Raw genomic sequence first — 17,577 nt, forward strand, 5'->3', positions numbered from 1 at the left:
GTGCACTGCAGCGCATAGCATATCATATAGCACACGTTACAGCTTGCAGCTTCCCACAGTGGACGTGGGTTGTTTTATGATCTACACAACTATTGGGCGCGTGCTGTTGATGGTTCCGAGTCCAGTTTCTCCCCCCCAACACACACCCATTTTCCTCTTTGAATCTTGGGACAGAAATGAGAAGCAAGAAAGCATGTAATTGACAAAGTCACGTGTTCTCACTACGGGAACGGGCACAGCCAGCTCGAGAGCGAATGAGAGCGAAGACGAGAGCGAGAGAGGGAGTAAGAGAGGCAGCGACCGAGAGAGAGAGAGAGGGGTAGAGCAGTAGGCTACAGAGGTGGTGTGAGTGAGGAAGGGATTGAAGGGAAGAGAGAAAGACATGACAAAAATATCAAAAGGCAGAAAGCACGCCGTACCATGCGAGCTAAACTGGTGACCGATGGGATCGAGGATGTCGGATTAATGGTGACTACCGCAGCCCGTTTTCGCAGAGGAAGCTTCTCTATTGCAACTTGGGCGCAGAGGGTCCGCGGGGAAACATGGCCGAAGGTTATTCTGCAATTATTTTCTATTTTCTGCTCTTAGTTTTTTGTTGTTGTTATATACATATATATATTTGCTCCACGTGAGCTCGCGCGAGAAGGGAGAAGGAGGCAAGGTGCAGCGTGATTATTGTTCCAAACCTAAAAAAATAAAAAATAATAAAAAATAAAGCCTGAACCGCCACACTGCCGAGCACCACATCTAACCACGTCTGGCAGCATTAAGATAGATCCACTGTTAGAGCGTATATGCTTTTCAAGCCAGTAGTAAAGCTCGAGGAACTATGTGTACACCTGCCCTTTTTTCCTCCCCTTATAGCATGCAACTCCACATCAGGAGCGGGCTGTAGATGCACGAGAAAAACCCTCCACAAGTTACACCACTGAGCATGCCTGTGCACGAATCAGAGGCATTCATCTGTCGTGGAGTAACAACTTTTTTCCCCCTTTTTTTTGGTTGAGGGAATGTCTGGGTGACGCACATCGGTTCACAGCACCACGCGTCCCTCTTCGCTTATGTGACATGTGAAAAATAGTATAGGAAATTTCTACCGGCCCTGAACTTCGCATAGCCTGTACTTGAAGTGGAGGGGATTCCCCTCACGCTTCTTGGAGAAGTTTTCTTTATTTCTTTTCTTTACGCAACAAAGCTCATTAAACTTATATAAACGTGTATGCACGCAGGGCGGTGAGTGTTGAGCGGCGTGTCTGCGAGCACAAACAAAATGTTCTAACTCGCCTCTTGTACTGCCCGCTCGTTCTACAGGAGGGTCGGGTAAAGGTGGCGGAGAAGACCCCGCCAAGTCCGCCGAGCAGGAGGAGGACCGCACTCGACCTCAGGTCCTGTCGGGATCGGGTTTCTGCAAATGGTTCAACGTCCGGATGGGATTTGGATTTATCTCAATGACCAACAGCGAAGGGAGCCCCGTTGACCCCCCTCTGGATGTTTTCGTCCACCAAGTAAGTTGATGAAAACGTACACACAAGCACCGAGGAATACGCGTTTGCGTCGTGGTGATGTGGTGGGCATTGGCCTCATCCGGATTTTCCTTTCTTTGAAAAAAAAAAAGAAGCGTGGAAAAGCGACGAATGATTGAATACTTTTTATTTCCTCTGCCAAAATTAAATTGCTACTGTTACCTCAGATCCCATCTTGCTGTCCTCGGGCCCCTTTTTAATTCTTCTTCACAGCGATAGTTACACTGTATCATCCGGATGTTTCGCCTTGCCCGACACGTTACTGTGTAACAACATGCTGTCCACATGCTTAAGGGACAGGAAAAACCAAACCAAACCAAAACAAACAAACGACACACACACACACACACACACACACACACACACACACACACACACACACACACACACACACACACACACACACACACACACACACACACAAAGTTTTCCTCTGAGGCACATGCGTTTAGCTCTCCCTTTGCTTCTCTCTGTGAAGGGAAAGGAAAGAAATGTCGTGTGGATATGACACGGTTAGTTTCACACTTGGCCCTGTAATGGACAGCAGAGCTTGCTTGATATCCAGCCAGCTAACATGTCGGAGAGCGTGTTTTTATTTTTTTGTTTTTAAACTCACTGCTGGGCTCTGTTCTGGGAAGGTGGATTTTGCTCAGTGCTGTTGTTTGCTTGATGTACTTGAACCGTATGTGCAGTTTATAGAAACATCCTTTTACTTTCATACCGAATGGTGACGTGAAGCCCGGCCTGTGTGTCCCCCTCCCACTCCCTCCGCGTGGACTGCTGATTTATTGTGCATGGAGTTCATTTCAGAGGCCTTGTTTTTGACTGCTACAGAAAACAAAGAGCAGTGAAGTCCTCCCTTGTTTTAGCTCCCCTTTCCCTCCGTTAAATCGACCTTTTTTACGGTCCTATAAAGTGCCTTTAAAATTCTCGAGGAACGACAGATGAAGAAGAGAGGCATTTTTGTTGCCATTTCATTTGACACGCTCTCTCACTTCATTGTAGAAAAGATGACTCCACTGATTACTATAAGGCAAATTAGTAGCACTGGGAAATGTGGATTATAGTTGCATAAAGGGATTAGTTTATTTAGGTAAAAAATATATATATAATGTAACTCAAACACTTACAGTATGTTTTTTTTCAAGCTGCATGCCAGACTAAAAATAGAAAGTGGGACCACAGTTTCACATGGTTTGCTATCCAATGTCTTTTTGAATGGCATTTGAGTGTGTTCTGCACCAGCAGGGTAGTTTCCACCTCTCTGAGCTATGCTGCATCCAGCTCAGTTTATATGGAAAAATAAATAAATAAATACAAATTAAAAAAAAAAAAATTGTACATTTCAAATTGTCCGCAGTATTTGATTGACCAAATGTGTTCACTGCCATTGAATTCTGACAGCGGTAAAGCTGGTTGTTTAGTGCATTTAGCTTGGCTATAAACGTGATAATCGAGAGTTTTAAAAATATCTGGATTAAAATCCTGGAGTAAAGTGCAAAAAACATTCAGTGAATAACAACAATATGTTGAGCTTTGCTTCATGCGCATCTTCATATGCACGTAATAATATAGCCTGACATGTATTTCTACATTTTTTTGTTAACATTTACATGTATGTGGATGTTTTCATTCTCTCTTACTGTGCCTGCATGAAACAAGCCCAAGCTCGGGAAAGTGGATGACTACAGCACTATGTTATCAGATTTTGATTGATACGTTCACATTGTGGCTTCATCGACTGAAAGCACTGCATCTGTCCATACACTCCAGACTTCTGTCTTCCCTGCTGCTCAGAGATGTTTTAGGAGTGGATCAGGCCATCAAGGGTGAATAAAGGTGTGCTCTGGGAAACAGTCTTAAGAGCTGAGCAGGAGTCTAACAAAACATTGTGTGTCTCAGTAGTTTGTAGCCTATAAGGCAGAAAAGGCTTGTGCGGTATACTGTTGCTTTACATAGGAAAAATATTTAGATCCACAATGCAAGAAAGGCTCATTAGGTACTGTGGTGATGGCGGTGTATAGATGAAAATGTTTGCAGAGCTGCTCTGTTTCATTCATTCGTTTTTTCATATTTTGGGAGGGTGGTGGGGACCAAATTGTTCCTAATATAGCTTTTTGTTAAATTATAGCATTCAGTGAATCATATGTTTACGCTCGATCATTTGTGTCCCAGTGTTTCTGGCAGCTGTACGCGCTCACAGTGACACGACTGTCATTTAGCACAAAGGGGAAGACATCGTGCATTCATAAACACGCTGTCATAATAAATGCAAACAACCCCGTGATTTCTTTGGAAGGATTCACACTCGTGCATTCGTATTAAATCGGTCACTCATTCTCTCTGATTGTTCCACCCTCTCTGTCTCTCTGCTAGCAGCCTGGAGCCATTTGAATATATTGATGTTATTTCCAGGTTTAAAAGAAATGTTCAGATTTGGAAATATTGAATACAGATCTGGCCTGTTATATCTTAAGTAGAAAATTATTTAAAAGTCTTAAAGCCATAATAATTGTTTTAGGATGCATTTTGTCATTTTTAATCAGTGGCAAGCTCACAATCAAACCAACTTAAAACAAAGGTTATGAATTATTTTACACGTTTGTGGTAAAAGGGTCGTTGTTGAAATAAAACTATCAGAAAGGATGCCGATTTATTCTTGCACAACATTGACCCTATCCGCAGGATAAAAGCTGAGGTAAGAAAGATAGGGAGGGGAAGAGGGAGCATGAGGACAGGAGGAAGGGGGGAAGAGAGGAGGAGTTTCCTTAAGAGAGGGAAAGAGGAGGGATGTGGGAAAAAAAAAGTGTGGGTGAGGGGTGGGGGTGCTGGGCTGGGGACGGCGGTAGTCCAAGAGGAAAACATGAGTGAGAGGTTGGAAAAAGACGAGCGAGTGGTGGAGCGGGAGGTAAAGGAGGGAGGGTGTGCGCTTGTGTGTGTGTGTGTGTGAAAGAGAGAGTTAGTGTGAGCCCCCCCACCCCCCAGAGCACGAGGCCTCTTCCTGGGAGGCCTCTTCATCACGGCTCCTATCTGATCGCTTCCTTTCGGAAGGTGTGAGAGAGTAATTAAGCATCTTCACTCTCTCCTTAGTGATTCCACTATTACATTATCTCTGTGTGTCAACCACTTCTCTACCTGAGCTGAGTGTTTTTTACTATGTGTGTGTGTGTGTCTGTGTGTGTGTTTGGGGGGGGGGGGTGTCTCTCCTTGGGCATTCTTTAAAAAGAGGAATTTCTTAAAGACAAAAAGGCAAGAGGGTAGGCGAGGGGTTTAGTGGGTTGGGGGTGCTGCCTGCCCTTTGTCGGTAATCAGTTTGAAATGTTGAACAGTTTGCTGTTGCTATTCTCCTGAAACCCCATGAGTTTATGAATCCCTTACGAATGTGTGCGTGTGAGCACTTCTTACTTTCTGCTTTCAGCCACCAGGTTGTCGATGCCTACGTGTGATCCGTTGTAAAATGTTCTAGGTTTTTGATCATGCATGTGCGCACTCGAGAGAGAGAGAGTGTGTGTGTGTTTTGTGTAGTGAGGTTAAAGTGGGCCCCTAGTGAGATTAACCTCTGGTCCGTGTCACCGTTTGGCATGCAGGCCCCACCCATCTCTGCCTGCAGATAGCCAGTATCAGGCTTTGTGTCTCCTGCAGCCACACCACTCCACTCACCCACACCACCGCCACCCTTCCCGTCTTTACATCAAATAAAGCAAAAGAAGAAGAAAGACAAGTCATGTGACTTCCTTTTGAGGAGCTGGCCGCATATAGCGGATGTTTGATTGGTAATTGGAAGGGTGATGGAGTAGACACAGAAGGGCTACAATAAAAAAAAGAGCAGCAGTTCCGCTGGTCATGTCAGTATGAGCTGATTAAGGATTTAAGCATTTAATTAATCTATTTTTTTTAATTACCAGGAATGAAAAATTCCAGGAGGCTCTTTCTAGTTCTTTCTTTAATATTTAATGTTCTTGGCTGCTCAGTTCTTCTATGCAATGCTTTATAGATTTTAAGGGCTACAGTCTGCAATTTGTTTTTATTTATTAGCACTTTGTTTCTCCATTGATCATTTTGTCCTAAAAAATGACAAAGAAAAGCATCAAAAAGGAAAAAAATAATAATCATCAAAGACCTAATTAATTAATAAAACTGTTACATTTCCGAAGGATAGAGAAAAGTTAGATTTAGACACAACATGTATAAACAGACGTTTAAAAGCTTTTCTTTTGGAGAGATTTGCCTGAAACAGTTTTAATTTGCGATAATCTATAGTCAAATTTCTATTAAAAATTGCTAGAGAGACAGATGAAAGCAATTTATATGTAAAAACACAGTTGTTGCAAAGGCTCAAATAAAAAAAATAAAGATAATGATTAGATAAAGATTAGAGCTATTATAGTAAATAAAATGTATAAAATCCCTCAATTAAACATCTGACTACATTTATCTCATGTTCATCTCTTTGTATTCATGTTAGAATTCATCAGATCCGAGCTAATAACCAGCACTCATTTTTGTGTCATGTTTGTCACGCATTATATCATCATCTGTCTACTTTGTTAGATTGGGTGAGTTCAGTGGCAAAGCATACAAAGAAAAAAAAAAAGACAGCTGCTGTTTTTTGCCTCTGTAAATGGATTCAACTGTAAAACCAATTAAATAATGATTGCAACTCAAATTGTATGCACTACCAATGTACACGTGTAAGGTTTGAAAGGTTTGCATTGATCCATCATTTTTCCTAAAAGAAAACGTGAAAAATTCAAACCTTTTAAAAATGATTTCTGTCATTTTAAATTTATGATATATTCCATCATTTGTTCTTTTGTGAAAGTGACACCTCTTTAAATGGCTGGCAGTGAATCTTTGCAGTGACACTGGACTGTTTCTGTTTTGAATGGGTGCAGTTATTAGCAGGCTGTGTGCTTTATCACCAGTCACCTCAGTGAGGTTCATTTCCCCCTCTCATGCTGATAAATGTACCAGGATGATCTAGTGCTTCCTTCCCCAGATCAAATATTTGGCCCAGTCATAATCGGGGGTGTTGGATGTTGTTAATTTGAAGCAGGGGAAACATGAAGGCTTTTAACTGTTTGATGGGGGCTGGGCGAGGTTCAAAGGTCAGAGCCACTAATGACAATGTGTTGAGGAGGGCTGCGGTGTCACCGACATAAGAGCGGCTCTGTTGGTGGTTTTCACTGGCATGTTTGTGTGTATGTGTGTGTGTGTTTCCTCTCCCTTTCTTCTTTGGTTTATATATATCCTGTTGGGTTATGTCCATCTGAGCTGATCTAGCCCAGCTTTATCCACTTAGCATTTCCTGTGTATTAAAAGCTACTCAGTGACACCAAGCCACATGTTGACCACCATCTCCCTCTACTCACTCACCTCTGCACATTCCCGTTCCTCTTAGAAACGAGCACAATACCCTTCTCCACCTCTGATTTAAGGCATCCCATAATTAGCCATTCCATAGCTGGTGGTCGCCTCGGAGAGAGGCTGGTGGAGGATGGTGGCTCTCCTCTCTCTTGCTTCCCCATCCCCTCACATTACAGCTTCCTGTATTGATTGCTGGGTCTGGTGATGACGAGGGCCGGCTGATGAAAAGGAGGGCTATTTCTATCTAGGATGTCAGTGTCGATATTGATCTCTGGCTCTTTCCTACACACACACACACACACACGCACACACACACGCACACACACATATATATATATATGTACGGTAACATGCATGAAGACCTAAAGATATTTATTACACATAAGGAAGCTTGCAAGCATAATCAAGCCCTTTTAGAGTATCTTTCGATCCTTTTGTTGGATAGGTTTCTTCCGTTTAAGACATGGTGCTGGCTGCTGGTGACCCTTAAGTTTAAGCACAGAGTGGTGGTGTGGTCTTCCCAGCAGGCTGGGGGTGGTGCTACGATGGTTATACCACTGACCTCAGGATTTCTCCTGCTGACCTGTGGGGTTCCTGATCAAATGGTGGTTTTGTTCCTGGCCTCCCCCAATTCCAGCCACTGATGAGGAGTTGCTCCTCCATTGGAGCTGAACAGAATGCGGTGGAGGTAGTTCCATGAACCCCCACCCCCCACCCTTGTCCTCCTCTTCCTCCAGATTCCCACCCATATCCACCTCCCTGTGCTAAGCCACTCCCCCATTTTATGTTAGAGTCTCTCTTGCTCTCCTTCTCTCTTTTTCGTTCTGCTTGGCATTCTTTCATTCCCTCACCTTAGCCGTGCCCTCTCCTGACCTCTTTGCGTAAACTGAAACGGGTCAGGACACCCGCCAGGTCACTTGAGAGGAGGGGACTCAGGTTGCAGGTTCTGATTTGCGAAGTTTTCGCACACACACACACGCTTACACATGCATAGAGCAGCTCGGAGGCACACATGTATATACAGATCCATATGCTGCAGTTTATTACGTAATTGCAGAGACTGAGCTGTTGCGAGTGAACGCGTCAGAACGTATCTGACACAAACATGATGCCATAACCTATATGGAGGAGATTTTTGTGTGTGTGTGTCTATGTGTGTTTTCCTGCATTTCTACAGAACAAAAGGGGATGTGTGGTTTCCTCACTGGTGCATTGTGGGAATTGAGTGAGTTGGAGAGGGGGGGGGGGGGGGGGGGTAGAGTGCTGAGACAAACCACTCAACTTTGACCTGGAGAGACAAGCTGCTTCTGGACTGAAGACAGGAGAGGAAGAGGAAGGGCTCGTGTGCCATAGTCTAGAGACCAGCTGATGTTTATTTATCATTATTCTGAATATATTGTGTTTCATGGGGGATGGGCACAACCTTTTGTTGTCTTTTTACTGATATCTGCTGAACAAATGCCTTTTAGCCATTCAGATGGTCTAATGATGGTAATTATAAAATCAATTGGTGTTTCCATTTGAATGACCAGGATATAGCTCGGCTGTAGCTTGTCATTTGGTTGATTATTTTGCTGGTATGAGCAGAGAACTTTGATAAAAGAATAGGTTAATGAATATGGAATCTTAACATTATTACTATTATTATTTTGTAACATAATGTTCTGAGATTGATCATGAAGCTGCTTGCTTAGTTTGTGACTCTCCTCACCGTCCCTTCTGTGTTATTCCCTTTTTTGCATCTGTGGTGCATAATCTTTCCTCTTGCTCATTTCCATTCCCTGATTCTCATCTATTCCTCAAAGCCAAATCCAATAGCTGAATGCCCAAAATGGATGAGTCTTCCATCACAAATCGACTAGAAGCAGAGTGGCCTTGGCTGTAAGTCTCACTTACTGCAGTGGGGGAATCAAGCAGGACATCAGAGGAAGAATGAATGAGTGAATTTTGGACATTTTGCTTTTAATGCTAAAAAAGGCGATTTTCTCTTTCGAATAAATTGTTGAAATGTTCAAATGTGGGAAAAAAAAGAAAGAATTGTTTAAAAAAGGTTAAATATGAAGTCACAACTCTTCTGTGTATATATCTATATTTTCTGAGGACTAAACTGAAAACCTATTTATTGTTTTATTATATAAAAAAAGTAAAGCAAAAAATTGTGTATTATTACTCATTGTGAGAGAGGCCTTTGGAATCCAGATTAATAGCTATTTGGTAAAAGTTTATGTTTCATATGTACTAATTTGTGTTTAATATATATGAAAAAAATAAAAATCCAAAAATCTCTAATGAAAAAAAAGATTAAAATGCAGGGAAATAACATAATTATATATCAGCATTGTTCAAGTTTAAGAAATTTGATGGCTTTCTAAAACTTTTTTTGTACTGAACTATAAGTTGTAAAAATACCAATTCTAAAAAAAACCCTAAAAACCCTAAAAACAAAACAACAACTAATAACCTTTATTATTTGAAACTGAAGTTAGTTTTTTTTCATGATGTCAAAGTTTGTCTTTGATATCATTCTTTTAAGGAATAAAGTTCAAGTAAAGGGAGGTAAAGATAGGAAAAGGGAAAATATAAAAAAATGCAACTTACTTAAATTGTCTAAATTATATATATATATATAATTTTTTAAAAATGCATAAAAATTACTTTAAAAACAGAAAAAACGAACATAAACTGATTTATTTATTGTAGAGTGGATATTTTATTTTTTCTTATCTATTTGAAAGTTTTTCTTTAATCCTAAGAAAGTCTTAGCGTGACCCTCATTTACCGAGTGCTGTGATATGTGAGTGCCTTTAGAATACATTTTATTAAGCATTTTTAAAAAGATTTTTTGAATAACTGGGTGTTGTAATAACGACAGTTTGTGTTACCTGAATTTTTAAAGGCGACCTAACAGATCCCAAGAAAATGTATTTGATTGCATATTCTTACATTGAGATATTCTTTGTGTTTGCGGTAGGTTTTGAAGTTTTTTCCGCTGTGTGAAACAAGGTTAAATGTTTTCCTTTTTTTTCATACTTGTTTTCCTGAAGGAAACAGAGACATATTAAATGTATTTCGTTTCACTTCCATTTAATCCACGTGGTATCCCAGTGGTCATTTATTGTACAGTGGTTTTCACATGGACAATTATCCGAGTGCAGTGAGTTCAAACACTATTCTTAGTTTGTAATTAATTCCCACATCCTCTGTACGTCTTTCCTCTCTCTTAGGTTTTCATCTCTATCTACAAACCACCTATAGAGCGCCTTCAGCTTCCTGTAACCTCAGTCGCTGCAGAAAAATGCTGCTGTGCACAATTTCTCTCCTTCTTCTATAGTTTCACATCTATATCATCTGATCATTCGTGCCTTTCTCTTCCTTTGTCTCCTACATATCTGACTCTACAGCATGCACTGCTTTTACAGATAGCCTGTGTGTTATTTTTAGGTCTTGATGTATAGTAGGTAGTAGGTTTGCTCTGCACACTGCATGCCCATGTGGGCGTGTGTTTACCTATAAGAGCCGCAGGGCTTGCTGCGATTCATGAAGGTCACGGATTCTGTGCCTATCAGCCGTCCGCGCTGTGCGATCAACAAGACATAAATCATTGTCCAGTGGTTATGTAGTAACTAAATCAATATTTCCGATCATGTAGATAAGATGGATGGTGGATGCTTTAAAAAAAAAAAAAAAAATTGTATAGGTGTAACATTCTTGTCTTTTAAGCCTGCAGAAAAGGAAGTGGTGTCTCTGCGAAAAGTAGATAAAGAGAGTAAACCAAGGACATATCATGTGAGATAAGTCGCTCTGTGGAGCAACCTTCACGGCAGTTGGTACAAACCACATATAGTCAATCCACCATGTTTGAAGTAATGTATTTGCCTCTCGATGTTCATTGTCTGCTAATACTTGTTGTGTTCGCTGCATGTGGCAGTGTGTAAAAGCCCACCTCGTGGACTTGCCCGTGTTAATAAAGTAAATGTTGATTCTTGAGCTATGTGGAAATAAAAGGAGTTGATTGGGGAACTTTTTGTGTGCAGACGTAATAATATATCTGGCAACTGCTCAATGTGTAGATTTAACCTAATGGGTGTGGGCTTGCGTAACATTAATGCTTTATCTTATGCAGACAGAAAGAGTAACTAATCCATTTTCACTGAAAGACTGCATTTTCTGCCTAAGAAGGGGGCTGTCTTTATGTCTAGCTGCATACTGAAGGCTATTAAAGTGTAATAGCCTTTGTCAGTTTCCATGAATCATCTGGGGTTAAAAAAATATTCAATATAACCAACAAAGGTAAAACGCACCCTGATACTGCTGTATAAAAAGCCTTTATAGCTAACATAATAGAGATCTTTCAGTTGCCTTTAACGAGCTACCTTATTCAGTGACGTGGTTTACTATTATAAAAGAATCAGATTTACATTTTCCTGGAACAGTTTTGCTCTTACAAAATCTAACGTCCTATAAATTAACCTTTAAAGATTTATTTTTGTATAGGCTTGAAATTATAATATTTTAACCTAAGGGAAACAAATGCTTTGACATTAAATTTAAAGCAATTTCAACAAACATGAGCCCTAACGTGTCGGATACTCTCGCTTATAACACACAGGGCGTTATCCTACCTACACACTCTTGTGTCTTGCATTTGGCAATAAGCATCTGCCTCTTTTAAAGGGATAATTGCCCTTTTTTATTCTTCCAACAGAGCAAACTAGTGATGGAGGGCTTCCGCAGCTTAAAGGAGGGTGAGCAGGTGGAGTTCACCTATAAGAAGTCCTCTAAGGGCCTAGAGTCCCTGCGGGTGACCGGACCTGGTGGGGGACCCTGTGCAGGCAGTGAGAGGAGACCCAAAGGGAAGGTCCCATTGCAGAAACGCAAACCAAAGGGAGACCGGTAGGTTTTTATTCATTTTTGAAACAAAAAAAAAAAATGTATGTGTATGTTTTGTGTCTGCATGAATGTAATCACATGTATGCATGGTTTTCCTGAAAATGTGAAATATGTGAATGCGTATAGGTGCCTGTGGCTAGCTTTGAGAAAGCAAGACTACGCTGTAGCAATAGGAAACATATTCTATACGTACAGCTACCCGCAGTGAGTGGCTTCTGAGTGGGCTGAGATTATAGATTAAATCTATTCAATCTGCCTCGGTACATGCCTGTTGCTATGGTTATTGTGCACCATAATAAGGAATTGAATAGGGCACTTCGCTTGCCATTGCCGCTATTTTAAATCAATTTGCCAGCTTTTACATTAGAGACTATATTAGCATGGGGGTAGATTGGACCTATATGCATCTCAATGCAGCGGTAGCCAAATCAATTGTTTTGTCCTCAGTTGAATCCTGAAGGGAGCTTTGCTGAAATCTGCAGAGGGAGCCATAGGGAGTGCCTTGAAAACGCTAAGCAGAGTCCTCCTGTCCTCCTACTGAAAGAAAGTGCCCTCATTTGATGTGCGGCAAATCCTGCCAGGTAGAGTCTAAGTACTGTATCTGTTGTGGGAAGGTATCACATGATTTCAAGGCTACATTTACATGAGAAAGTGTAGCGCTGGCACCCTTTATGTTGCTGCATCACTGTTGCTTCAGTGCTCCAATGCAGCACTATCGTGTTTTTTGGTTTTTTTTAATAGTGGTAAAGAAAAGCATTTGTTAGAAAGGAAGAAACTGTATCTGACAGAGAAGGCTCCCTGATTGGTTTACACAGCTGAATAATTCAGCTTATTTTGGATAATTGATCCAGTGTTAGGTCAAGTGTCTGTCTTCTGCTAATGTGGTAGCAAGGTGGTTTTGGATTCAGTGATGGCAGGTAGATGTGTGTTTCTGTCTTTGTGAATGCTGGTCAGTGGGAGCAGCTACTGGTGGGTTACGCTGCGGGTTATTCTGCTATGCAACGGATCATTTCTTTCTTTTCTCTAGAGCTGCTCAGATCACGTTCTGTAAAACTGTTCAGTTTAAAAATTGAGTAAACAATTCATTGGTTGTGGAAATAGTGGCTAAAAAGTTTAGTGGTGACAGCGCTGATTTTTTATCAAACAGAAATTAGCAGAGAAGTTGATGTTTAACAGTAATTGTTGAGAAATGTTCATCAGCTGTTGCAGAATTTTCTTTAAACTAATTAAGCACTCATCTGTAACCATTTCCCTGAAAAAAAAAATTGCCATTAGCATTTAAAGCTCATTAGTCTTAATCTGTGATAAAAACATTCTTCAATATTAAACTTAAAGGACATCCAAATATTTTGAGCTGTTTTGTCTTCATCCAGGTTTTTCCCAGTTTGATATGAAATTTAGTCTATCAATGTTTTCTCTTTGTGTTGCACGCATTTGAATCAAATTAGCTGAGATTAAACTGTGCTTTTATTACACTAAATGAGTGCATGACCTGAGACATACAAGAAATCTGAATTACATTAATGAATATTTTAAACTTTAAAACCTAAATTCTCCAATAAATTGATGGATTTTCATGCTACCTCGGGATTTGAACTATAATTAGTATATAAATATAATTATTTAATTGCACGAATTAATTTATCAGATCACTGTACTTGTATGAATCCAGGTTTTGAGGACACTTACTAATTACCTCTTAAAACCTACCTTTAAGTCTTTCTTAATTAATGTCACAGCTTTTAGTGAGGTAGCAGTCTTATCTGTAGTCTCTATTATATTCTTTATGGTTTATTTATAGTAGAAAGATAATACTTTTTATTTACAAAGAACAATTAAACATTGCATTAATTTTTTCTTAAGCAGCCAGTTGTTATTTTATTGGATGCAAAGAACACAGGTTAAGTAAAGATAATTTATCTGGTTCCGTAGAAAAGGCCGTCATTGTTCAATTTCTTATTTAGTGGCAGCAATTTGCAGTTGGGTCTACTTGTCGATTCTTATTTTGTTAATTGGTAATCAAATCAGATGCACCTTAAAATGTGTGCAGTAAGCAGTTATTTCATAATGATAAGCGGTTGAGTTTTGCACTGCTGCAGTAGAAATTTAACACAAACTGATAAATCCAGAATCATTTGTTCTAGACATCATTGCCCAAGAGATATTAAGACACCAGGACATTATTAAAAACCTGAACGGTGACTTGTACGTGACATAAAGCCTTAAAAAAAAAAGAAAATATGACAAAAAATATTTATTATTTAATGCAGTGCAAAGAGAACTGATGGCATCATGACGGGCTAACATTTTGGCCTAATTTCTCTTCATGCTTTTATTGTTGCCATTTCATTGCTGGCATTCTTTTCAGAGCTAATAATATAATGCAGTTTGGCATGCCACAGCGGCCACACCAGACCAAAATCATATACAACACTCCCATCTAGTGGGGAATTTTAGTTGGAGCCGACATTTCTACTCCGTCGTGCCGATGACGGACAAGAGTGAAATAAAATCTTTATTCTTCTTTTTAAAAAATTCTTCTTCTTCTTCTTCTTATTGTTGTTATTATTATTATACTTACCATGTTAGAAATGATAGTTATTAGTAGGGCCATAATTTGTTGTAGTTTTGCCTTTTTAAATCAATCAAGTGTGCCGATTTTCAGCTTTAATTCAAGGGGTTCAAAAAAAGTTTGCATTAACTGCTTAAGAATTTCAGTATTTTAAAAATACTCCCATTTGTTATTTAAGTTATTATATATAACACTGTATTAATTGTTTAAAAATAAAGCATTTTAATGTCCAGGTCAGATCTGTTGCTTCATTATTTCATGACCAATAAAGCAGACATATCTGAAGTTGGTTCCATGTGTTGAATTTGTATTTTTCACTGTGATTTTAAATGTGAGGCACAGAGAAATGTCAGTGCAAGTGAGGGACGACATATTAGGTTTAAAATCCAAAATAAATCATAAGTCCCAAATATTCTAAAAACAAATGAATGCACCGGGTAATTCAGCAACATCAAAAGATCCGAAAAACCAAAGGAGACAACTAATGTGCACAACGACAGAATTACTTTCATAGTGAAAGAAAACAACCTCACAACATCTAACACTCTGCCAAAGTCTACAATCAAGAGATGCCTTCATGAGGGTAATTACAGAGGCCAGATTAGACATTACAAGAAAACACCTTAACGAGCCTGCACAGCTCTAAAAAAAGATTCTTGAAAACAAGATTAGCTTGTGTCATAATGATGGAAAGAGAAACGTATGGAGAAAGGAGAGAACAGCTCATGATATGAAGCATACCATGATCCTTGCCAGACATGAAGGAAATATTATGGCATGAGCATGTACGGCTACCAACCACTAGTGTTTACTGATGATGTGACCACTGATAGAAGTAGCAGGATGAATTGTGACATGTACAGAGCTATACTCTTTGTTTAAAATTAGCCAAATGTTGGTAAACTGATTGGAGAGCGCTTCAAAGTGCAAATGGTTAACGCTCCATCGAATACTGCAAACTAAGACTTTCCCTATGCTAAGAAATGGCGTATTCTTCAGTGGCCAAGTTAGTCACCTGATCTCAACCTAACTGAACATGCTTTTCACTTACTGAAAACAAAAGTGAATGCAGAAAGAGCCACGAACAAACCTAGCAGAGCATCTGAAGGGAAGACACACAGCCTTTGGTGATGTCATTGAGTTCTAGGCTTCAGGACTGCCATCTGCAAAGGATTGTCAAAAACAGTCCTTCTATTTAAAATTATTCTAGTTTCTCTAATTATCTTTGGGCCTTTGCAAATGGAAGGCTGTATCAACTGCTATAACTCCTATACAGTTGTGTCTTTGTCCAACAAATTATGGATCTAACTGTATTTTAGCCGCAAAGTGCTTGCAGATTCAAAACTACAAAATCTGTTTTCTGTTTTAAGAAAAAGAAAAGGAAAAGCTAAAAACAAAGATCCTGTTCATGCTTTTTGTTCTTTTCTCCTCTGTTCCCTGCAGCTGTTATAACTGTGGAGGTCTGGATCACCATGCCAAGGAGTGTGGCCTGCCCCCCCAGCCAAAGAAATGCCACTACTGCCAGAGCATCACGCACATGGTGGCTCAGTGTCCCCACAAGGCGCTGGCGCCCGCCACAGGCTCTCAGGACCAACATGCGTCTACCTCGGCCTCTAGCCCAGGGACCGGGCCTTACCTCTCTCTCCCAGAGGAAGAGGAGCGCTCTGGCTCGTCTCCTCTGGAGGGCTCCTCCTCTTCCCCCGAGGAGCCCCATACACAACGTGGCTCTCGGACCCAGAGGTGGAGGAAATCCTGAAATAGTCCATAGGGGTGAATCTTTCACCGCTAGCCTCTGACACCTCATGTCTCCTCTCAATCAAGGTTACCTGAAGCTCCCCTCATCTACCTCACACCTGTGAAAAATGGGAGGTCTTTATTCCTTTACTTTTATTGTTTGGTTTTTTTTTTGTTGTTGTTGTTTTTTTTTACAATTTCTAACCAGCGCAGCTATGGCAACGATCAGTGGGGTACGTGATGGGCAAGAATGTGTGTGACTGATTTGCAGTCATTTGGTGCAGCTATGGCAACCACGGCTGGAATGGTGACTGCAGGGGATCACTCTTGTTTCAGTCTCTGCAGCACGAGAGTGAGAAAAAAACAAAAAACACTGTATAAGTCTAGTCTTGATGATTGTTTTTGCCTTTGTACCCTTGGACCTAAGTGTTGGCCATTATGAATGCTTTTTCTCTACACGACTATCTTGCAGATTTAAAGCCACAAAATATCCTGTAGGCCTAATCATTCTGAAAAATCATGATGCATCCTTTTAGCACACACAGTAGCTCATCTTAAGAAGGATTAGAAGAAGACCTCAAGACCCTCTAAGCGATAATCCAGACCCGCAGGGCCGTTAGCTTGGCTTCTAAAGATCTTTAGGGAAACTTTATGGATCCCAGAGGGAATTTTTTTAAAAAGACAGCCAGCTGCTAGATCACACTCTATACTTCTTAAACACTCACATACATACATGCATACCTCTTATATGATATAGACCGGACCAACTGATTGTCAGACGTCAAACATGTGCAAGACTGAGAGAAAGCGCGTGTCCTGTGCGTGTTACGCATGCTCGAACAGAAAGCAAAACTGTCAGACTGAAGCACCTCTTCCTCAGGTGTGAGTCAACACTATTAACCCTTATGTTTCCTATTATCATAGATAGACACAGTCTATATAAGACATCATATAATCCATCTAGATCATAGTTTAGATTCAAAGTAATGAACTGATCATTAGATTTCCATTTTGGTTGTGGCATAATTAGTTGAAAATAACATTACAGTTTATAAATTATAGTATAAGTCATTAATATATATATATATATATATATATATATATATATATATATATATATGTAAAGTCACAAGATATAATTAAAATTCTATTAACTTTAAGTAATGCATTTATAAGGAATTAGCTCTGATCTATAGGTGTATATTGCATGGGATGCTTTGTTGGTGTGTGAAAACTCTCTCTCTATTTAACCATTTTCATTCATGACAAATCAAACTGACTTTAAAAAAAAAACCCCAAACTCCATATTTTCCCTTATTTGCTAAATCAGATACTCAGAAATCACCTTTGATACAGCACAAAAGCTCACCGTTTTGTTACAGGTGTAGTACCAGACCATTATACTATCTTTGTATCTTATTTATTTAATACCTCACTAACTATCCTTCTTGAAAAATGAATGTCAAGCTGTTTGCTTTCCCAGCCGTGTTA

The 17,577-nt window shown here is 39.9% G+C and overlaps 1 protein-coding gene across 1 annotated transcript; it reads left to right on the forward strand.

The window, feature by feature from the left end:
- Positions 1-202: 202 nt before the first annotated feature.
- Positions 203-17,128, forward strand: lin28b (lin-28 homolog B (C. elegans)). Its single transcript, XM_040018247.1, has 4 exons — positions 203-552; positions 1,312-1,505; positions 11,596-11,783; positions 15,796-17,128. Exons 1-4 carry the CDS (start codon positions 543-545, stop codon positions 16,106-16,108), a joined length of 705 nt encoding a protein of 234 aa, XP_039874181.1. The 5' UTR covers positions 203-542; the 3' UTR covers positions 16,109-17,128.
- Positions 17,129-17,577: the final 449 nt, after the last annotated feature.

Source organism: Simochromis diagramma, unplaced genomic scaffold (genome assembly GCF_900408965.1).
Source record: "Simochromis diagramma unplaced genomic scaffold, fSimDia1.1 OVJJ01000802.1, whole genome shotgun sequence".
In the NCBI taxonomy this organism is placed as follows: domain Eukaryota; kingdom Metazoa; phylum Chordata; class Actinopteri; order Cichliformes; family Cichlidae; genus Simochromis; species Simochromis diagramma.